Below are 23702 nucleotides of genomic sequence, written 5' to 3' on the forward strand. Positions count from 1 at the left end.
TCGAAATAACCACATAACAAGCGAGAAGAAGCAGGTCTTCTTCACAATTCATTTACGGCAATAAAAAACACAAAATGTTTTATTAAAAAAACACACAAAATGTTTGTCTTAGAAGTAGTAAACTTGACCACTATATTTTGATTCTGAGAACATGGCAGTTTTTTGGTCGCACTTCGCACAATGGAAATTTCCATGCACCATCGAAGCGAAGTGAATCCACGCATAATGAGTAGGATGTAATGCGTCAGATGGTCGAAGCGCGAATTTAACGAGATGAAGCGACGAATCGCATTAACGAAACGAAGTTACGAATAATGAGTAGCGGCCTTTAGACAAGTCGGGAACATGATGTCCGGTTCGAACACCCTACAGAAGGGGGGATGTGCTATACGGTGTGACCGTGCGCATGAGCCAAAGAGAGACAGCTCGAGAAGAGCCACGACGAGGGGACTTCGAGTGACGCGCTCGCGGAGTTAATAAGGTAAGCGATAACGCTACAGTTAGCACAAAAGATAACCCCGCTGATATTGCATGCCGAGGATCAACCCCAAATAAATTAATTCTTAGCAAACTTTGGAAAGAAGCTCCCCAATTTTTAAAGCACTCTGAAAAGGAGTGGTCACATTTAAAACAATTGGTTAAAGGAACATAGTAAATCATTACAGTCACAAATGCTTTAGAAAGTATATTTGAAAAATATTCTAGTTTGTCTTAAGTTGCAAAGGGTAATCACGTATTGCTTCAGATTTTGTGCAAATATAAAATCAAAAGCAAATCCCGACTTTTGGTACTAAAAATATATTCTAAAGAAACTGATTCTTCTCATGACGAGAAGCACTAACAGCTCTTATAGATATAAGCTTGTCCAAATGCAAGCGAACCTTCTGTTGTTCAGACGCAGACCAAACATGCTCCCTAGGGATGGAGAATTGTACTGGTTTTTTAATAAACGGGATTTTATATCCCTGAATCCAGGACCACACCTTTGTATCACTTGTGATGGCCCTCCATGCCCGCAGAAAAGTGCCAAGACGTCCACAGTATCGTCTTACCTCTAACGGTACTGTCTGGATTTGTTCTGTCATCGCAGCCGCTTTTGCAGCACTGGATGCTTCTTTGTCCCGGACAACATTAGTTGTGGTTGACGGTCTTGACGAAATGAGAAGTTTGGCCTACCCCGGCGACTGTTGTCGGGTAAACGTGACAGGTCCTTCGAGTTTAACGAGGAACTAGGCCTCTTACTACGAAACTGGGTGGAGGTCACCTTCTGAACTTTACGGTCATTAGATTCTCGCTCTAGCACTTTTGCTGCCTTCACTCTCTCACATAGGGCATCGCCAAACAACCAATCTCCAATCGGAGCCTTGGTCAATGTAGCCCGAGAAGATTTATTTATGTTCGACGTTGCAGTGAAACGCCGGGCCATCGAATGCTGAAAATGGCAATCGGCTATTAGCCGTAAAGCATCGCTGAGACACTTTATTAACGGTAGAGGGAAGCGTATCCCCTCCCCTTCTTGCAGACTAAGGCTTATCCCTTTTCCAATGGCTGCTAAAGCCGCTCCCAAATTGCCTAGACAACCTTGCTCCCGTCCTTTAAGTGCCTCGGTGAAAGCAGCCTCAATCTCTGGGTTTAGTTTGGGTACTCCCATAAACGTACAATTTTCCGCTGGAGGATATTTTTGCACAAAGGAGAAGTTTGTTAGGACAGTAAGGAAGAACTGACCTAAGGGCTAGCCGGGAGTATTCCCACCAAATAATTAAAAAAAGGGGGACTTAGGTCAAAATTCTATCCTAAAGGTAAAAGGAGCAAAATCCCTACAAGTGAAATAATGGCGCCGAGAGCTGGATATCGTTCGATGGGCGTAATGATCTGGTAAAGTCGCCGTGGTGCATACAAGATTTTATTTTTCACTTTATTCTTAAAGAACAATCCAGAATTAGTTACTTGATTCGCCGAGGTGAACGCGTTCTTTCCGTAAATACAATAAAATAATATGGTAGTCGATGAAATAAAATAAACTGTTTACTTAGAAACGTCAAATTTGCTTTCTAATTGCACTAAAGATGAACACGTAACCAAAATTTGTTCAGAAAATGCACGGCAAGTGGAAGAGTAATACGGTGGTGCAGAGCACGTACCCTAATTTCCAAAAATCGAATATCTAGCATTATTGCAAGCGCGGTGGGTTCATCTGGAGGCGAAACCTCGAATAATGTTAGCCTTACATCATATTCAGATGATCACTTGGATCTGTCGTCATCCATATCAGATAAAAATATAAACGTCCCTGGCCTTTCTAACAAAAATATTACTTACTTTTCGGGAAAGTTTGAAAATTGTAATTTTCATATTAGCGGGTAATTGGGCTTAATTTTTGTATTACAAGTTGTATTTAGTTTGACTTTAATAAAAAAAAATTCACGAATATAATTAACCTATTACGCGCTGGTTGTTATGGACTTGTGTCCAAGGAATTATCATTGAATTACAATAAAGTGAAAAATAAAATCTTCTGAATGGCCCAAATACTGTACGGTCAAGCGGTTGTAGCTTGTGAGAAGTGTGTGGAGGGAATGATAGAAGTGATATGAAATCTTGACAAAAATCGATTACGGGAAGGGATAGGTGGGAAGAATGATTGTCTAAAATAAGTAGCACCTAAGGCTCGATGCACATTTGCGTGTTTTCAAGCCGCGTGCAAGTGTCGGGCGAACGCCGACGGTTTAGCAGTACATTGGCTCTAGTTGCGCAGTACACTCCAGCAGAACCGCGGCGGGCAAGCTGCTTGCAAGCAGCGTGCATCGGACTTTTTTTTTGAAGACGCCAGTTTCTGCTATGTCGCCGCGTGTACGCGTACCTTAAAAGTTATGTGTACTAGCTAGTACTCTTTATGTAAGCTAGTAAGTTATAATGTTCAGGAGCCTAAACGTATTTATCCTGCCTTGGCAGATTTCTAAAGGCGCGTCCAGACATGGCGAACAAGCACTCGCGAGCACGAGAATTTCGTCAAGTGTGGATGTAGCGGCAAGCGCAAACGAACATGAAGAAGCAACGACAAACGTCGGCGAACGCGATCCGCCGTCGGTCGGTACATCAAAGGAAAATGCTCGTTCGTGTTTGATCGCGATCGTCAGGTCTGGACGGGGAACGAACGGTCGCTGTTGCATTTGCAAACGAAAAGTGGCAGTTGAGTCAACAGGTTGAGTTAAACTAGCAGTGTTGATTGATTTTGCGTGTTAAGCCTCATGGAATGGTCCAACGACATAGTTATTTCTTTTATAAAAGATGTGGAAAAGTTGGCAATGCTATGGGATAGCCAAAATCCCTTTTACAAAATTACAAGGAAAAAGAATGATGCGTGGTCCGAATTAGCTCGTACTTACAATAGTACACCAGAAGAAGTAAAAAAGAAATGGAAGAGTTTACAGGTAAGTTAATGATTTATTAAACATTGTTCCTTAATTTTCTTTGTTATTAAAATTTTAATTGAACTTAAAAGTTCCAGATTTTTGCATAGGTGGGTACCTATTTTTAGGTATATGGTCTGTAGGTAATGTAATATTTATTATTTTTTTTAGGCGTCGTATAGAAGGGAGAGACAAAAAGTCAAAGATGTTACTCATTCAGGCATGGCGACAGCTGACAAATATACTCCCACCTGGTTTGCTTATGATGCTTTGGCATTTATGTCAGATCGTTATACTCCACGGAAAACACAAAATACTTCAGAAGTAAGAATTTTTATTCAGATACATATTTTACCGTAACGAACAATAATAGTTAATAACAATATATAGATAACCTACTCATAATCGTCTTGCCATGAAACGCGTTCTGTTTTGCAAAATTCCGCAAACGTATCCCTGATTTTTTTTACATTTTCGGCTGTTTTTCGAGGAATACATCGAAAAGAGCTAAACGCCGATCTTTCTTGGTAATCGTTCCCTTGCGTACTTTTTTTTCTACACCTGACTTCTCGGTAAAATTATTATAGTTTTTGCGATTTCTTAAAAAGTTGTGTAGATATAAACATGCAAGCACAACAAGAGTTGCTTTATCAGGATTTAACAGCATTGGTTTCCTGAACACTCTGAATACAGACGATAATATGCCGAATGCATTTTCAACAATTCGTCGCGCTCTACTCAGTCGATAATTGAAAGCTCTTTCTTTTGTACCTTTTTCCCAGGATCCTGTATAGGGTTTCATAATATTTTTCATAAGCGGAAACGCGTCATCTGCTACAAACACGTAAGGTGCGACAGAATTGGTTGTTGGGAGGGGCGCTTCTTCTGGCAAGTTTAAAGAATTTGATTCCATGTCAAGATAGAAACTAGTATTTTTAAACACACCACCATCGGAAATACGTCCTTGACAACCGACGTCTGCATAAATAAATTTGTAATTTGCATCAACAACTGCCATTAACACAATACTGAAGTGCGATTTATAGTTAAAGTAGTCGGAACCGCTGTTGATAGGTGCTTGTAAAGCTATGTGCTTCCCGTCTATCGCGCCTAAACAATGGGGGAAATTCCATAAATTGTAGTAATCTTCCGAAATTTTGAGCCATTCTTCCCTGGAAGTTGGTGTCTGGAACAAAGAGAATTACCTGATAGATATTTATTTTCTGTAATACTCAAAAATAATTTTAAGAGCGGCGATAAACAAACTAACCAAAATTAATCACCAAGACCACGAACAAAACTAATAAAACCATTAATTTTTGTAACTTAACCTTTTGTATGTTTTTCCTTGGTTTTTAGGATTCCCAGCAGCTCCTCGGTGAAGGTGACGATGAAATCCTGGGCGATGGTGAAGATGAAGAAAGGAATGATAAAACCTTAAAGGAAGCAACCTCAAAGGAAACTGGAAGCAAATGTGACGAAGAAAAAAGTGAGATGCCCTTATCTACCACGACTACAAAAAGCACTCTAAAACAACCTTTGTTTTCAAAATCATCGTGTGCCAAGAGGCCTAAAGAAGATCCTAGAATAGATGAAGTTTATAGTATTTTGAAATCGACTGCATCAGAACGTCCAGTTACTCGTGATGATAATGATGTATTTGGAGAATACGTTGCGAAAACGTTGAGAACATTAGATAGTCACTCGAGAATTGTAGCCAAGCATTATATAAATCAAAATCTGTTTGACGCTGAAATGGGAAGATTTAGGCAGCCATTATTACATATGCAATCACAGTTCCAGCCTCAGTATTCCAGCTCGGCTTCTGCGCATTCTTCAACAACGGTGACACCATTCCCTTCACCTTCACTAAGCCTTGGGAATCCTAATCAAAATTCTCAGCAACAGTTTTCAACTAATCAAAGCCTACCGGCGAGTAACCATCAGATAACTCCAACTCCTATGCAGACAGCTCCGTTGCAACATGCAGAACAAGTTTCAGCAATGAGCATGGGATCTACAGTTCACGAGTCTAATGACAGACATACAGAAGAATCTGCAGCACCCTCGTTACTTACATTTTTCACAAATTTTCAATAGGCATCGGTAGTTTTAATGTAATATTTTTTGTAACATTATCCCTAACCTATGCATATAGCAATTGGTGAAATAAATATAAAAAAGTATCTTACCTACCTTAATTTCATGTCGTAGAGCGTCTATTATCGCAGCACAAACTTCAGGAATAATCGTTGCAATAACTTGTTTTGAAAATTTAAATAGATAACTAAGGCTGGCGTAGGAATCCCCTGTTGCAAGAAATCTTAAAGTCACACTTAGTCTTTCTTTTGCTGGAATAGCTTCTCTGTAATAAGTGTCCTTTTTTTTCTATTTTTGGTCCTATTAATTGCAACAATTCTTCAAAATCAGTGGCAGTCATTCTGGAAAAGTTTGTAAAATGCCCGGAATCTTCTTGTGTAAGGGTAAGCAATAATTCTGAAGCATTACGGTTTTCTCTGTCTCTAAATATTGATGTCATCCACCATCGACGGCGCCTTCTGCGTTTTTTCTCGTTTAATTTCAGAAACAAAAACGCAGCACTTGCTACTATTATTTTTTTCTTTCGAGTCGAATCCATGCTCGAAAACAGAAAACTGTGGAACACAAACGAATGGTAAAATGGCCGCGAATTGTTCGTTCGCGCTCGTTTTAAAGAAAATCTCTCTGCTTTCCGCTCGTCGATGCTTGTTTGCGTTCGCCAACGCTTGTTCGCGCTCGTTCGCCATGTCTGGGCGCGCCTTAACACTGCTAACGAAATAATCTGTTAAAACGTTCCTTCTAGCATTTAACCGTTGCCCGCCTTGGTGAAGCACGGAACAACACTTGACGATGAGTATTCTGCCCAGTGGTGTAGTCGAGGGTATACGGACGGTATACGCCGTATAATAACTATTTTATTTTGAAGAAATGCGTATAACCACTTTATACCCTCAAGCGTGTTGGGTATACGCTTACGCTCGATTGTGTAACAACTTTATACACTTATAATTTCGTGTTTTAAAACCGAATTCATCAAAATAAGCAAATAAATATTGCTCTCTTTGACAACATTCATTTTACTCCCACGCCATCATCGTATAGCACCAGTCAGCTGAGTCAGCGTACTTTGTGGCAACTACCTCTCAAGTCTCACTAGTCAGTCACTTGTGGACCTTGTGGTGCAGCGCGCACATTGCTGATTTTCGAAGTGGTAGTTGAAACTAACGGGAGTGCTCGGTCTTTTTTCGTTTGAATCATTGAATCGGTGCTTCTACAACACTACATCATGAAAAGACAAAGAAGTTTATATAGTTTTTTAATTTAAAAGACAATAGTAAAGCAGCCCCGTAGCTAGAAAACTTACAAAAGAGGGGCAAGCTAATCGTTAGAGGGGGCAAGTTTTTTTTATTATTTATTTTATTAATAAGATAACATATATACCCTGAAATAAATTTCGATTTGCTTAAAAAAATTAAAACAATTGCAATCGTCGATTTTTTACATTATTAAATAGTCGTAAAAACCTATCAAAGTCTATTTTATTCGTACGCTGTTTTTCAAATGCCAAAAGAACTAAATTTGCCAACCTTTGGTGCATCATTGAACGAGCTGGGCGATCGACTCTGGTTAAAACAGAAAAGGTGGACTCACATATAGCTGTACTGCACCCAAAAATTCGTGTAGCAGCTAGTAGCTGATACGTATTTTTAAACGCGATTCTCTGCTCATAGATCTCTTGAAAAATGTTACAGTTTTCAATGTTCTTTAAGTATGCTTTGACGACTGCAGTTTCTTCTTTAGTTGGTAAGACTATTCCCAAAGAAGACAAATATTGAAACTTATCATAATCGAGTTCTTCGGCGGCGGCAATAGCTGTTATTAGTTCCTTGTTGTCGCTGAACCTTCTAATCATTTCTAATAAAATGATATCGAGCACCTCAACAAAAATTTGTTTTAGATTTAATAGGTTGACATCGCCTTGTATTTCTTGGTTAGTTCCGGTAGTTTCCATAATAACAAAATTTTTAAGAGAAGAGCTGGGTGTTTTTCGTCGCTTTGCTCGATATTCTTCTTCTATGATTTCGAAAATTCCAGAATTACTTTGGTGAACTATTTCTTCATAGCAATCCTCTTGCTCTCGCATAACTTTTAACGATTCCATTGTTGCTTCAATTATTTTAACAGAATCATGAAGAGAAGTTTCCCTTGCTTGTAATTGTGAATCAGCTGGTTCAATGGTTTGTAATACCTTTCTCATAAAAATTAAGCAGAACCGGAAATTTAGTTTTCTTACCACAGTCAGTAAACCTATAGCTTCCGTTACATCCTCACCACCATAGTCTTTACTGTCTACAACCAACTTTAGTACGTTGCTGATTTCCCTGTAATTGATGAATATTATGTTAGTGACGTGAAGGTGTCCACTCCATCTTTGTTCTAGAAGACGACTTAATGCTTTTCCCTCATAATTTTTGGCAACTCGTCCACGTTTTAGGAACATGTACAGCATAGAGCATTGATCAAAGAATTGTTTAATTGTAGAAACGTCGTGTATAGCTTTCACTAGAACTAGATGCAGTCGATGGTTACAACAATGAACATACGGTATACATCTATTCAACCGTTTTTGTAATATGGCTTGAAGTCCTCCATGTTTCCCACTCATCACAGATGCTCCATCATAACACTGACTAAGCAAATGACTTGGATTTAGTTCATTTTCCTGAAGCGTATTTAAAGTCAATGTCAATTCCGCCAAGGCCTGCGCATCCAATTCTTCGGTGCTCTTAATGCACAAAATCGATTCGTAAATATTGCCATTTTTACAATAGCGGATTGCAATAGCAACATTTTCACGACCTTTTCTGTCTTTAGTTCCATCCGCAAGAATTGTGAAAAAAGGCACATCTGCACTTTTAATGTCATTAACGATGCTTTCACTAACACAGTCTGTTAATACCTGAATAACATCATTTTGTATTTCGGGTGAAAGGTAAGTAGCGTTTTTTGGGATACTTTGAAAATAGTGTCGCAATTTTTCATCTTTACGTAATGTATATTCAAACAAATTTCTGAACAAACTCTGTTCCTCATGTTCTTCGATATTATATGTTCCTCGAATTGACATTTCATTAACTGCTAAGAATTGTATAATTTCAGCAATGGACGTGACATAATAGCGATTCCGTTGTAGCATCTCATCATTAACTAGAGTAGAAATTTCTTGGCTCCGTTAACTTAGCACCACCATTTCAAATTTTTGACTAAAGACAGATTGCGCTAGAATCTCTATGGCTAGCGCCAGCTAGCGCCACTTTGAGTTCAGCTAGCGCCATAATAGATTTTGCAGAAAAGCCCTTGATTTTCGGGGGGTGCTATGTTAACGCTAGCACCACCATTGCGTCCGATCATTTCCAAAAGCAAGCGCTGTGTTCGTCAGAGCTAGCGCCAGCTAGCGCCACAAATTTTAGAGCTAGCGCCACCCCCCAATAGTGCGGGGGGCATTTCTTCCTAGCACCACCATTTTGTTTTTTCGGGTAAAATTTTGACTTTTTGTGTTCTGCTGACCTAGCGCCAGCTAGCGCCACAAATTTTAGAGCTGCCATCACCCTCCAATAGTGTGGGGGGAGGGGGCACCACCATTTTGTCTTTTCGGGTAAAAATTTGATGTTTTCTGTTCTTGTAGACCTAGCGCTCAAGTTAACCTAGCGCAATTATAAATCCTAGCGAGTTTATAATTTTGCGGTGTCTTCCCGTCTGTCCGTCTGTCCGTTAGCACGATATCTTGATAACGATAACGAATTGACCGTTTACGATGAAATTCTGTAGATGGATTCTTTATCAAATTTGTAGATCGGAGTTCGTGAGTTGGCAATGTAGACCAAAAAATAAAGTAGGCACTTTTGACATCTCTGTGAGTTATGAACCGAATTGTATGAAATTCAATATGTGTATAGCTTTAGCCATATAAAACGCAATTCCAAAAGTTGAGCCTAATCGATCAACATTCACAATGCTCTTTTCGCATCTCGACCATTTACAAACCGGATTGAAAACTTTCTTATTTATGGAAGCATTTAAAAGAAATTTGATACATAGCCACTTGGAATAAAAGCAAATTTAACGCCAGTTTCAAAATTTGGTTTTGTGCATGATGTGTGGTGCCAATTTCTTATTTATGGAAGCAATTAAATGAAATTTCATACATATACACTTTAAATAAAAGCAAAACTAACACAAAGTTCAAAATTTGGTTTTGTACATGCTGTAGCCATACCCAGGAGCTCGTTTTCTATATTTATTTACACGTCGATGCGAAAAGGGCACTGTGAATGTTGATAGATTAGGCTCAATTTTTGGAATTGCGTGTTATATAGCTTAAGCTATACGAATATTGAATTTTATGCCATTCGGTTCAAAACTCACGCAGATGTCAAAAGGGCCTTACTTATTTTTTGGGATACATTACCAATTCACGAACTTCGATCTACAAATTTGATAAAGGATCCAACTACAACATTTCATCGTAAACGGTCAATTCGTTATCGTTATCAAGATATCGTGCTAACGGACAGACACCGCATCTGGGATGGTCAAACTCTTTACCTTTTTTAAACCCGAATGTGCAAATCTGTCCCTCTTAAGGTCGGAAATAATAATCAAATTATTTCAATTTGAAATCCTTTACTTTTTGGATTGATCGTTCTGTTTAAAGTAAAAAGTTCCAATAAAAATACTAAAATTTGTATATAAAGTAGCAAGATTGTAACCCTTCACTTCGAAGTAAACTGACGGTGAGGTATGCAGGTACAAACTTACTTAAATCCTTTATGAATGCGCAAAAGTTGTAAATTATTTGTCACATCAAGGGTTTACAGGCGCGTTAATTGTGTGAATGTTGGTAAATCTGTATTGTTAAAAAAACACCTTTAGATAGTAGTCGACGTGACGTACATAGGTATATAGGTAATTTATCGAGAGTAAATACACGAGAGCTTGATTTTTAATCGCATAATTTTATTTTTACACGAAAGTTTTGTTGCAACGGAAAAAACTCGAAACCAAAAGTGTGATAAAATCGCGACCGTTTTAGCTGGAGCGATTTTATTAATATTATGCTTTTGATCGAGAGTTTTTTCCAGAAGACAACAAAATTTGAGTGAATTAAAAATAAAATTATCCTGACCAAGGTCGAGTGTATTTTAGGGAGATTAATAAAAGACAGTAAATTTTACAACCACTACATATTTTACGTATTCCTACACGCATTTTTATCGCTGTAAAAAGCTACCTAGCGTTTAATCAGATAAAAAATCATCTGATTGGTTAGAATTTGAAACAATCACCTAGCTGATTGGTCGTATATTAATGGAGTGTATTAATCATATAAAATACATATGCCTTATTTGCACCATAAAAATTAGTTAGCTACGGAAATTACACATCTGTATATAAGAACTGCTTCTTTGTTTTTTAGCAGAATTAACAAATATGCTGATTGATTTAACTACTTTATATAGGTTATGAGTAGGTACGTTCGTTGAAATTTTCAAATTTTGCACTGCGCTGTGTTCTAAACGATTTAGCTCGCAATACTGTGGTAGTGAAGTTAATACTGTGACTTACAAAAAGAATTGTTTAGTGAGTAGAGCACAAAACAGAAAAATTTCACAAGAAACAGTACCTAATATGGAAATTTTAAAATTAAAAATTCATAATATGGTACGGTGCAATTAGTCGACAAAACGGCTTAACCTCAACTTACGGAGATGTCAAAAGGGCCTTCCTTATTTTTTGGGTTACATTGCCAGTTCACGAACTCCGATCTACAAATTTGATAAAGAATCTCGTAAAGAATCCACCTACAAAATTTTATCGTAATCGCTCCGGACGGATAGACGGACAGACACCGCAAAATTATAAACTCGCTAGGAGCTCGTTAATAAATGATAATTTTCTTCCATGGGGATCGTGGTCCCCATTACACTGACTGGCCGCGTTACCTGCACGTTGTATGGCAATACTTAAATTTGTCGTAAGTAAGTGGTAGCTCGGGGTTCCCCAGTAATATTGGTAATAGGCGTTTTCCCAGGTATTCCACAAAATTTTCGAGCTTCTCTACACCAAGGTCCCAATGTCTCTACTGCGAAAGGTATAAAAATATGGTTCTGTTCTATAATAATTGAACTGTATTTCCTTATTTTAATACTTACCGCAGATTCAGCTACCACACCACTCGTTTTACTAGAAAATTAATCCAAAATATTTCAGTGGTGCCAAGTCATAAAGCTACGAAAAACTGTCCCAGACTACTTGGGTGTGGCGCCTACTCTTAAGATTTTGACTCTATCTGGGAGATGTCAGCAAAACACAAAATAGCAAAATTGTACACGAAAAAACAAACCGGTGGTATTATAAAAAAAAGGACCCCCACAATGTTGGGGATTGGGCGACAGCTCTGCGCTACGTTTAAAGAACACAGCGCAGCGCTTGCTTTTGGTAGTCATCGAACACAATGGTGGTGTTAGAGGCTAATAAACCACCCCCAAAAGTTAAAGGCTTTTTGCAAAATTTATAATTGCGCTAGGTGAACTTGAGCGCTAGGTCTAAAAGAACAGAAAACATCAAATTTTTACCCGAAAAGACAAAATGGTGGTGCCCCCTCCCCCCACACTATTGGAGGGTGATGACAGCTCTAAAATTTGTGGCGCTAGCTGGCGCTAGGTCAGCAAAACACAAAACGTCAAAATTTTACTCGAAAAAACAAAATGGTGGTGCTAGGAAAAATTGCCCCCTGCACTATTGGGGGGTGGCGCTAGCTCTAAAATTTGTGGCGCTAGCTGGCGCTAGGTCTGACGAACACAGCGCTTGCTTTTGGAAATGATCGAACGCAATGGTGGTGCTAGCGTTAACATAGCACCCCCCGAAAATCAAGGGCTTTTCTGCAAAATCTATAATGGCGCTAGCTGAACTCAAAGTGGCGCTAGCTGGCGCTAGCCATAGAGATTCTAGCGCAATCTGTCTTTAGTCAAAAATTTGAAATGGTGGTGCTAAGTTAACGGAGCCAAATTTCTTGACCGGCGGCAACACGTTTTATTTTTTCAGCCCACATAGACATATGGACTTTAGATAAGTCGTGCCTAACTAAGCCTTTTGACTTTTCCAAAGCAGACTTCCAGCTTGTGAATCCAACGGTAGTAAAGATATTTTCTTTTGAGGCAGTTGGTTGAAATTGACGGCATGCGTAACAAAAGGCAGCATCTCTAGATGGAGAATATTCTAGCCAACTGAACTTTTCGAACCATTCGTTTTTGAAGCTACGTCCGTCTTTACCTTTCGGATATCCGGGTAACTTTATATGGATTTTTTCTTTGCCAATATCAGCAAGATCATTAGGAAAAGACAAAGACGTGCAAGGTTTCACGCAAGTGTAGGTGTTCAGATTTGGCGTCTTTGACGAAGAAGGAATATCTTCATTACCTTTACCGGGTAGAATAGCACCTTTTCGAATAACAAACTTATCCATTGTAAATTGTTCACTTCTTAATTTAAGATTAACAGCTCGACTTGTCAGTTTTTAAAAGCACTGCACTGCCCGAACCACAAACCAACACAAAATAACAATTAAGTACTAGTACCTATTAACGAGAGTTATTACAAGTATCCGCTGCTCTTATTGACTAATGGAAAATAAAACAATCGTAAAATATTCGCCGTTGTCGCGTGACAATGCCAACGCTGAAACTGAAACTGAAAATGAGAATTTGCTCAACTTATTTCATGATGAGCACAGGTGACAGGACTACAGTACAAGTAGAGGTACTAAAAGTCTAAAAATAAAATGACCTGTCTGTTTTGTTTTGTCATATCCATTGTTGGTTAATCCTTACTGAGAGAATTTGTGACATCCGCTCCGCTGTCCGTTCCCAATTTTGCATATATTTTATTTTACCTCGTAGTTTAGTTTATTTTGAGAGTAAGAATAAGGAGTCTATTGTTCGTCACGTATCATATCGTATTTCGACCGGCGCGGCCGGCGGCGCCTTTGATAGACACTAGCAATAAGGGAAACGGAAAGTGAGACTTCTTGGAACGTCGTGTTTCATTTTCAAGTAGGTATGTCCCTGTATGTATATTGTAACTGTATTAAATATATTCTTGATGTTATATAGAAATTGTTCATCCTTGCGCTGAGTATATGTTTACCTACGTGATACGATAACGATAACGCGGAAAGGTTTTAAAGTTACCTACTTTAAATTAACTGAAGAGGGGGCAAGAGCAACTGCTAGGGGGGGCTCGGCCCCACCTTGCCCCCTCGTAGATACGGGGCTGTAGTAAAGTGAGGAAGAATGAAGAATCTAATGAAGACGTTCAGCCCATTCAGCACATGGAAGCTACACGAAGTGAAAACGAAGTAGTAAACGATAAAAATGATCAAATAGAGGATTCAGATTCACATTCAGATCAAGATCCTACAGTGATTACACTTACACCCTACCCTTCAATTTGGTCAGCAGATCAGTACAAGAATTTCAGCGATAAAAATCCATGGCTCGAAGTTGGAGAAGGAAAACTAGGTTGCAAGTTATGCAGAGAAGTAAATGTAAAGGTAAGTTTGCGGTTTTTCTTTATACAACTGTTACTACTAATTATTACAAGACAAATCTATTTTAATTCACTAAAATTTGCTTATACCTTCACGGCTTCACCCAAAATAATTATAGATTTTTTTAAGGGCTTAGGTGTACTCAAAGAGCAAGGAGTATATCTCTCTGCAGAATGGTGCGAGTGTAGAGTTGGGCCATCATTAAACGAAAAGCGGTCTACACAACTAAGTAATTTACGTGTAAAACTAAAAAAGCATGGTGAATCCAAAGCCCATTGTAACGAGTGGTTTTATTTCGCGCCAAATTTCATTAAAAATTTCGAATTTCTTGTCATGATAGTGCAGGTCACCCTGTATATTTCATTATTTGTTCCGGTTAGAAATTTTGTGTTTGGGCATTTCGGTTCGCTCAAGACTATGGTCCGATAGATTTAATTTCGCTCAGATTTAATTTCGTCGTGGGAAGAGTGCAAAGCTGATTGACGTCATCATGAGTAATGCGAGTTTGTTTGTCGTTAGTTTATCAACGATTGGCGCCGTCTGGACCGAGAAAAGGAGCGGATGTAGCATCGAGCCGTCAACAGATAAGGCCTTTCCACGTCATCAGCAGAAAACCGTGAGATCAGTTGGGTCAGCAGTTCTTTGAGGTTAATGACGAAGTTAGAGTGGGTTAAGTCTTATTTATCTGAACCAATGGGAGAAGTTCTAGCGGGAGCCATTTTTGTTTTATGGTAATTTGGGTGTGGTTTTTTCATTTCAATTCTGAAGAAGGGGATCGTTTTTGAAAGACTCGCGGTTGGTACGTCGAGGGGTCGACACGTACTTTGAGTGATTGCGTTTTTAAAAAGACTCGCGGTTGGTACGTCGAGGGGTCGACACGTACTTTGAGTGATTGCGTTTTTAAAAAGACTCGCGGTTAGTACGTCGAGGGGTCAACACGTACTTTGAGTGATCGCGTTTTAGAAGAGACTCGCGGTTAGTACTTCAAGCGGTCAACACGTACCTTGAGCGATAGTTTTGGTACACTTGGCGGTTTGAGCCACCGGCTTATTTCGGTTGCTCGCAGTTGCGTGCTTTTTGCACCCGTTTCGAAGTGTTATTTTCTTTGCGCGTTGATTTTTTTGCGAAGAAGACCAGGTTCCAATCAGGTGATATTTTGGCGAACCCTTGAGCTTCATCCCAGTTTACTTTGGATGCAGTGAATCGCGTTAGGATACGTTGTGTTTTCTCGAGGATATATAATTCAAAGTGCTGCCCTAGTCCTCAAGGCGCAGAATTTCGGGATCCGCCCCAGGTGGAATTTCCTACTAGTGCCGTAAGGTCATTTGTCGAAGGAGCGCTGCGTTTCGGAGAGATATTTGCCCCAAGAAGAGCTGGTGAAATAATACTTTGAACCATCGCGGTTTACCGTCGGATAGTGATCATAAAAGTTTGTGTTCTGCCGTACCGCTAACTCAAAAATTCATCTCCCGCAGGCGGTCAAAGCTAATAAACTAATAAAATAAAAATTAAATACACTGTGCTGTGTAGAAACTTTGGCAACTAGCCGTCTCCCACTCGCCACGCGAAGGATTTCCGGGACTAAGTTTCCGTTCAAACACTAAACTTTGCTTTCGTTCCGAGGAAGGATAGGCACCGTGGATTTTTGGTTTCCGTGTGTTAAATTCAAGCCAACCCTTAGGAAGTCACAGAGACCTAAGTGTCAGATCACATCCACCCTGTACCAGAGGAAAGAGCAGTTCACAAGATCGGCTGTACAAATGTTGTAAAGGTTAGTCTAATTAAATTTGTAATATTCTGTAAAATTCCACTTTTTGGTAATTAAGCTATAGTAAAAAAATTTTTGAGTTGATTGTTTATTAAAGTCCAATGAACGATTACCAAAGAGTAGGATAAATTTTTGTGTTTATTTAAATAAGTCCCAGCCCAGGCTGGATTAGAAACCGATTACCTGTTGTTGCAATTTTCAAACTGTAGAGGATGGCCACCCCTTGAGTAAATTAGTTTCACCTGTTAGGATTTTTTTTAGTTAGTAGTTGTCATTGTTAAGCTAGTGTTTTTACAAGTAGAAGAGAAGAACTGCTAGATCCCTGTAAATTGTTTGTATCGCTAATCTCATTTCAATATATTATCTATTTGGTTTCAATGTGCCTGTCTTTAACGAAGAACGAGGGGAAGGAAAGGGAGGAGTAGGAGTTGAGGCAGGAGACTGGTAGGCGGCAGGTTAAGGTTGTTACGCAGTTTCAAAAGAGTTAAAAGCCCACCGATTTGAGTTAGCCGGAGCATTTATTTTTATCGATTGAGCAGCCTAAGAAGAAGACGGTTTGCCTTGCCGGGCGGAACCGATGGTAATTTTCAAGTCCAGAAGGAACCCCCGTAGCACCATCAAATGGCACAAGAGATTAAAAAACAGTCCGAAAAACATGTGGTCGAAGAACTTCTACGGAAGGAAAGTGAAGAAGCAAACGATGCTACTGCAAAGATTTTTCGGACAGTCTACTATCTGGCTAAATCCGACCGCCCATTTAGCGATCACGAAGGATTAGTTGAACTTCAGCAGCTGAACGGAATAAATTTAGGGCTAATTCTGCATTCATGCTACAGTGCTGTACAGATTGTAGACCATATAGCAAGCGAAATGAAAAACAAAATGATTTCACATGTAATCGCCAGTAACGCCAAATTATCAGTACTTGTAGACGAATCGTCTACCCTCGGACGTAGAAGTGTGCTTATTATATATGTATCTTTCGTATTATTTTCTGAGCCAATCTTTCTATTTCTGGATTTAGTGGAACTAAAAAGTCAAACTGCTGATCACATAATGGAATCATTGATACAAACTCTAACCAAATATGGGTTTTCTAATGAATATTTGTTACAAAACTGGGTATCTTTTGTGTCCGATGGTGCAAGCGTTATGACAGGAAAAAAGTCTGGAGTCGCTGCACGTGTTACTTGTAAATTTCCAGCTATTTTGTGTTGGCATTGTATGAGTCATAGGTTGGAAATGGCAGTGGGAGATGCTCTAAAAAGTATTACTGCAACAAACCATTTTCAGTCATTATTAGATTGTCTTTATTCATTATACAGCCAGTCAAATAAAAATCAGGAAGAATTAAGGGAAGCTGCAGCTGAACTAGATGTCCAGCTTCTTAAAATTGGGAAAGTGTTTGACGTTCGTTGGGTAGCAAGCAGTTAAAGGACCGTTTCCGCTATTTTAAATAATTTCTCTGCTCTTTATGTGCATTTCTGCAATGCTGGTGAAGATGCAGCTCGTGACGGGCGCACAAGGCAAAAGTTTAAAGGCCTTGCTGAGAAATTAGGCAGTTTTCAATTTCTAAAAAGTTTGGCTATCATGTACGACTGTTTGAAGGAACTGGCCACCTTATCCTTGGAACTGCAAAGGCGAGATGTTTCCTTAAAAAAAGCAGACGAACATGTGCGACGCACCATTAGAGTTTTGGAATCATTTAAAACCGAACCAGGAGACAAATTATCAGAAATTTTAGATGCGGTTGCTAGTGCCAAGTTTAAGAACGTGCAGCTGAAGTCAAGCAAAGTTCAAGAAATCAATGCCAATCAGTTTTTACAAACTTTGATAAATAACATCAAATCACGGCTAACTAATGAAAATGGTAACACTTCTTTGTTAATGGATCTGCAGGTACTCGACAAGACATCGTGGCCATCCAACCCATCAATTCGATATGGTGAGAAGGAAATCAAGAACTTATGTACACGATTTAACTTGGACCAATCCAAAGCAATTAATGGCATGCGAAAATATATTGACTCGAATATTTTTCCAGATGATTTGCAAGAGTTGCAAAAACTGGTAAAAACATTCCCTTGCAGTACAGCAGAATGTGAAAGAGGGTTTTCAGCAATGAATATCATAGCGACCAAGTTAAGATCAACATTATTAATCCAAAACATTGCCAATTTAATTATGCTAAAAAATAATGGCCCACCTTTAAATGCATTCAATCCACAGCACTATGTCACTTCTTGATTGCACAAGCATAGAAGTGCAAATGACAATGGCCCGTATGAATAAAAGTAAGCAAATGCTTATACTTGAAAAATTCAAAGTAAATACTCGTAAGTGCTCCTTCGCACTAGGCGACTTAGCAGCGCTGCTAAGCAGAAGGACAGGACGCAGTGCAGCGCTGCTAAACAAACCAGTATAAAGGGACACTTACGAGTATTTACGTTGAATTTTGTAAGTATAAGCATTTGCTTATTTTTATTCATACGGCCCAATAAGTCGCGTAAGGTTCGCACAAAAAAAGTTAATGAAGAAAATCCGTTGACGCACTTGTGGAAGTTGGTGTAAACGTAAAGCCTAAAGGATAAAGGCGAAAAATTATTGTTACGTCTAATAAAATAGCTTTTAACAAATAAATAATAGAAAATTTAAGTTATTATTACCTAACTTAACATAAAACGTAAGTATATAATGCCGCCTCGAGAGATTGTCAGGGTATACCCACTTTTTTTAATAGGACTACACCACTGATTCTGCCCTCCTAAGACAAAACGTCGGATCTGCAAAAATATCGATTTTGAGTGAAATGCATTGTGCAATAGCTGCCGGCATATATTATCGTCTGGTAAGTTCAAAAGTCGTATCATCATAACAAGTACGGTATAATTCACTAAAAACTTTTGTCGTATCTGCATTATCTGTATCACTTCCTAATACTAAAAGTCGTATTTGGTCGTATCTGACATTAAAGGCGAATTTACACGGGGACAGTAACTAAAGCAAGTGACTAAAGCAAGTTACTAATTTTTAGCACATACGCATTTAGTATTTGTCTACACTAGTTTAGGTCACATTTCATTTAGTAACTAATTTAAAATGGCAGCAACTGAAAGTGTAGGTCTTCGTGTCGCAGTAAACCAGTGCATTATAGTACTATGTGACGAAATTATTGATCTAATAAGACGCGAACAAAACAAAAAAAGGCGTATGTGGGTTAGGAAATGGATAGCTCGTCGAAGCACCCATGGATTTTCTTCTATGCTGCTGAAAGAATTATCTGAGGAAGGTTTAGGAGAATACCGAAATTGCATGAGAATGTCTAAGGAAGCATTTGACATATTGTTAGCCAAGATTAGTCCTTTTATCACAACATGTGATACAATTATGAGAGATGCAATTCCGGCAAAGATAAAGCTAGAAATCACATTGACGTATTTAGCAACCGGAAATAGTTTTAGAACTTTACAAAGGCAGTTTCGAGTTTCCCGACCAGCCATTTCAAAATTTATTCCCAAAGTATGTGACGCAATATATGTCGCACTGAAGGAATACATTAAGGTAAGTATTATTTTATATTTTTATTGTTACAAGTATGTATGATACAATACGATGTACAATATGATATGTGTATGAAGGTACAAAAAGTTAGGGATTATACTGAATAGCTGATATCGCCTGTGCCACAATATCACTGTAACTATTAATACCTGGTTCAAAGATCATTGTATTATGATCTTTGCCTGGTTCTCCAAATTGATGTGAAGAAAATGATGTTGATGGTTGGAATTCATGCGTGTCTGAATATGAAGGCGATGGTGATGCTATCGGCGTTGTAGACAAAGAACTATGAAGTGATTGAACAGGACGCAAAGGTGTGCCAGACATTTTTTCAAGTTCTTGGATTCTAAAATGTGTTAGAACTGATTGAATTTTTTCTTGGGCCAATAAAGCACTAGCTGTGCTTAATTTCATTAACTGTGCTGCTACACATTTACCAAAAACCAGAAATTCGTTTTCCACCAGAGGTTCTTTATTCACATCTTTTGCAATTTTTTTCAGATCATGAATTGCTGAAGAAACTTGTTCTATATTAGATTTCCTTTTTTTACTTTTTGGAAGTTCAAAAGCAGCGATGCTTTGTGGGTGACTCTGGCATCCACTTGCCATTATTTTTGCTTCCCCATCTTGAGCATTTCCGGAAGGAGAATCCTGATCACTAGCGTCCGAGGTCTCATTTGGCGTTGAAGTTGCAATCTTAAAACCATAACGCAATTAATAAAATTAATAAGAGATTACGTAGAATATTGTTGGATAATTTTTTTTCTAGGTACCAGAAAACCACACACAATGGCAAATAATTGAAAATGGTTTTCGTCAACGATGGAATTTTCCACGATGCTATGGGGCAATCGATGGGAAACATTTCAATATACGGGCACCAGCTAACTGTGGTAGCGACTATTTTAATTACAAGGGAACTAACAGCATTATTATGATGGCCGTTGTGGATTACAATTATTGTTTCACCTACATCAATATTGGATGTAATGGAAGACAATCAGATGGAGGGGTTTTTCTCAATTCATTATTATACGACGCTTTGGAAAATGATTTATTGCCAGCCGATGGGTTTATAGTGGGAGACGATGCTTTCCCTTTAAAAAAATATCTCATGAAACCGTATTCACGGATATCGCTTACCAAAGGTCAAAAAATTTTTAACTATCGTCTGTCTAGAGCGCGGCGTATAGTTGAAAATGCATTTGGTATCCTTGTGAGCAGATTTCGAGTGTTTGAAAAACCCATGTCATGTTTACCATCAACTGTAGACAAAATCATTAGAACTTGTTGTGCGCTCCATAACTGGTTAAGAATAACGTCTGCAAGCAATTATATGCCCAGGGGATCTATAGACGAGGAGGATATCGACAATGGTTGCATTACACAAGGGTCGTGGAGAAATGATATTACCAATATCCCTCGATCCACCTCCGGAGGCACAAGCAATCATTCTTCTAGATATGCACGACAGATAAGAGACATGCTGTGTGATTATTTTGTGGGAGAAGGTGCTGTTCCGTGGCAAGAACGGATGATATATTGAATATTAATAGATATGTATTGACGAACATATGTTAACACTTATAAAATACTGTAATTATGTATAGAAATGTACTTACCGCTAAATTATCTTGCGTAGGTCTTTTATTATCCAGACAATGTAGAAATGCGTGCATTTCTTGGAACCACTTTACGTGAGGTGTATACACGCTGTCTGCACTAGTTCCCGATTTCTTAGAATCTTTGATTTTTTTAAATTCTTGGGAATATGTAGATCGCAAAGCCTTTATTTTGTTTTTGATTTCGCTAACACCGAAACCCTCTATTCCCATTACCTCTTCAAGTTCTCGGAATGCTGCTTCGCGAGCATTTCTATTTTTATATATTACCGCCTTTGTATTCCACAAGCATTCTCTAACCCTGTACTCCTGCACGAATTTTAATGTAGTATCTTCGTTCCAACGTGCCAAAGTGGACATTTTGTAAATATATACGTAATTTCAATTTCAACAATGACTTGTTACTAAAGAAAAGCTGTTTACATGTGCTAAGTGCATGATTTAGTAAAGAAATGATGTGGTGGGAGTACCTACTGGCTTTAGTAAATAGAATACTCTTCTATCTACTGGACTAAAATTTCCACTAAATTTCCTACTGTCTCAAGTACTAAATCGGACGTTTACACGCAGCCAGTCGCTAAATTAAGTAACTTGCTTTAGTCACTTGCTTTAGTTACTGTCCTCGTGTAAATTCGCCTTAACTTAAGCTGAAACGTCGTATCTGCGCAAATACAGGCAGATACGACTTTTTGATGTAGTGGAACTCATTTGGCGCCAAAACCTTGTTGTAGATACGACTAAACCCCGATGTAATGTGTGCAACTTAACCTAAAAATAATGTCATTAAACACGAGTACATGTTTTAAAGAGTTATGCAATAATATAATAGTTCCTCTTAAAGCGGCTACTGACGGTTCCAATGCTGTTTCGTGTGGAGGTTTGAACATTATTTTGTTTGTTCTGTTAATCGTGATTCACATTTAACAACGTTTTTAAAGTTTGTGTCTGTGCTACATTACCGCGTTGCCGTAATTGTAGAAATGGAATCGAGGGCAAAAAAATTAGTGACTCTAGCGCTTAACAGTGATTTAGCCGACAGAATTAGTGAATATCGTACTACCACGACAACAACAAAAATTCAGAACACTGAAGTTGATAACGATTATGTTCCACATCATAGTGACTTATCATCGTGTGAATCAAACAATAGCGATTTTGAAAATGATGTCGTCAATGACGAGAATACGGACGAGTTGTTAGACTAATCCATGATCGATGGCAATACAAGAAAAATAGATACTGCAACTGACGCCACTAATTCGGAAAATAACGACCTAGTCCTCCTAGAAGACAGGGACTTGGATATGCCACGCGCACTGCACGAGACGGAAACATTCCTCCAGGCCAGAGGAATGCAAATCAACCCGAAAAAGTGCACCTCCATCAGCGCAGTGCGTGTGCGCGGCACCTCCGTCCCCCGAACCAAGCCTGTCTTCACGATTGCCGGCCAGCCTATTCCATCTCTAGGTACGATCAATACCTTCAAGTACCTAGGCCACCGGTATTCCGCAGCGGGGACACAGAAGCCTAATTTGTTCAACCTGTCATCGTGGCTCAGCAACCTGGAGAGGGCTCCACTGAAGCCCCACCAAAAGTATGGGATTCTGCGGACGTACCTGGTTCCCAGGATGGTATACGGACTGCAGAACCCTAGGACGACAGCGGCACTCCTTACCGAGGCGGACCGGATGATCCGAAGATCGACAAAGAAGATGCTCCACCTAAGTTCTAAGACCGGGAACCAACTTTTGCACGCCGGCAGCAGGGATGGAGGTCTTGGAGTTCCCGAATTAAGACGCCTTATACCATGGGTTCTGGCGAAGAGGTTCGCAACTCTTCAGCGCCTCAACGACCCCTTGACGTCGGCCATACTGGAGAGCCCCGGTCCCGCCAGAGACTTGCTGGAAAGAACCGAACATCTGGTCAAGGGCCCGCCCGACGCCTTCTGGCGCGAGGAAGTAGCGTCGCGGCCTTTCAGCGCGGGACTGGAGGAAGCGGCTCATGATGCCTCTTCAAGATCGTGGATCAACTTCCCCCCCCACGGGTTGGAGCGGACGAGACTTCGTACGTGCCGTCCAGTTGCGAACATCCAATCTCCCCACAAAAGGTCTCCCTCACATCCCCGAGGGGGAACGGCGCTGCAGGGGAGGATGTGGTCGAATAGAGAGTTTATCCCACGTGGTGCAGAGGTGCCACGTAACCCATTTCGACCGCATCAAAAGGCACGACGAAGTCGTAAAGAAGGTGGCGCGGCACTCGAGGCGGAATGGGTGGGTGGTAGAGGTGGAGCCCCGAGTCTGCCACCCCGATCGGCAGCTTTACAAGCCGGACCTGGTTATCCATATGCCGGGCCATAACATCGTCGTGGCAGACGTCCAAGTCTGCTGGGAGGGCACGGACCGCTCCTTGGCGGAGTCGTGGGAGGCCAAGCGAGTGGTCTACGACAATCCTAGGTTCCGGGAGGCTGCCGAGCGGAGGTGGTCGGGCGAGAGGCTTCGTTTTCTGCCGCTCATCCTGGGTGCGAGGGGCATATGGCCGAGATGCAACACCGAAACGGCCGACACCTTGCGCATAACGCCATCTTTGCGCGCCAGTTGCGTGCATTCCTGCCTGAAGTGGGGAAGCACGCTGCATCGGAATTTTATGGCTGCCGTATGGAAGCGAAGGCCGGAGCAGCCATAACCCCCGAGGAC

At 39.8% G+C, this 23702-nt stretch overlaps 3 protein-coding genes and 1 pseudogene across 3 annotated transcripts; 2 read left to right on the forward strand and 2 right to left on the reverse strand.

Moving 5' to 3' along the window:
* The first annotated feature begins 3219 nt into the window (after window positions 1–3219).
* On the forward strand, window positions 3220–4041 carry LOC116158835. Its single transcript, XM_031471686.1, has 2 exons — window positions 3220–3431; window positions 3582–4041. The coding sequence occupies exons 1-2, from the start codon at window positions 3249–3251 to the stop codon at window positions 3768–3770; spliced, it is 372 nt and encodes a 123-aa protein (XP_031327546.1). The 5' UTR covers window positions 3220–3248; the 3' UTR covers window positions 3771–4041.
* Window positions 3224–6262, reverse strand: LOC116158825 (annotated as a pseudogene).
* A 12869-nt stretch (window positions 6263–19131) lies between these two features.
* Window positions 19132–21010, forward strand: LOC116160696 (putative nuclease HARBI1). Its single transcript, XM_031473957.1, has 2 exons — window positions 19132–19387; window positions 20157–21010. Exons 1-2 carry the CDS (start codon window positions 19139–19141, stop codon window positions 20931–20933), a joined length of 1026 nt encoding a protein of 341 aa, XP_031329817.1. The 5' UTR covers window positions 19132–19138; the 3' UTR covers window positions 20934–21010.
* LOC116160697 lies at window positions 19393–21137 on the reverse strand. Its single transcript, XM_031473958.1, has 2 exons — window positions 21010–21137; window positions 19393–20083 (listed from the first exon to the last, which is right to left on the reverse strand). The coding sequence occupies exons 1-2, from the start codon at window positions 21064–21066 to the stop codon at window positions 19475–19477; spliced, it is 666 nt and encodes a 221-aa protein (XP_031329818.1). The 5' UTR covers window positions 21067–21137; the 3' UTR covers window positions 19393–19474.
* Window positions 21138–23702: the final 2565 nt, after the last annotated feature.

Source organism: Photinus pyralis, unplaced genomic scaffold, assembly GCF_008802855.1.
Source record: "Photinus pyralis isolate 1611_PpyrPB1 unplaced genomic scaffold, Ppyr1.3 Ppyr1.4_LG1, whole genome shotgun sequence".
Classification (NCBI taxonomy): Eukaryota; Metazoa; Arthropoda; class Insecta; order Coleoptera; family Lampyridae; genus Photinus; species Photinus pyralis.

What these genes read in the sequence shown, in the direction of transcription:
- LOC116158835 (XM_031471686.1), top strand. Translation starts at nt 3,249, where the DNA reads ATGGAATGGTCCAACGACATAGTTATTTCTTTTATAAAAGATGTGGAA. An exon ending in AGAAATGGAAGAGTTTACAG is followed by an intron (nt 3,432 to 3,581) that starts GTAAGTTAATGA and finishes TATTTTTTTTAG; the next exon opens with GCGTCGTATAGAAGGGAGAG.
- LOC116160696 (XM_031473957.1), top strand. Translation starts at nt 19,139, where the DNA reads ATGAGAATGTCTAAGGAAGCATTTGACATATTGTTAGCCAAGATTAGT. An exon ending in CACTGAAGGAATACATTAAG is followed by an intron (nt 19,388 to 20,156) that starts GTAAGTATTATT and finishes TTTTTTTTCTAG; the next exon opens with GTACCAGAAAACCACACACA.
- LOC116160697 (XM_031473958.1), bottom strand. Translation starts at nt 21,066, where the DNA reads ATGCACGCATTTCTACATTGTCTGGATAATAAAAGACCTACGCAAGAT. An exon ending in CTACGCAAGATAATTTAGCG is followed by an intron (nt 20,084 to 21,009) that starts GTAAGTACATTT and finishes TATGGTTTTAAG; the next exon opens with ATTGCAACTTCAACGCCAAA.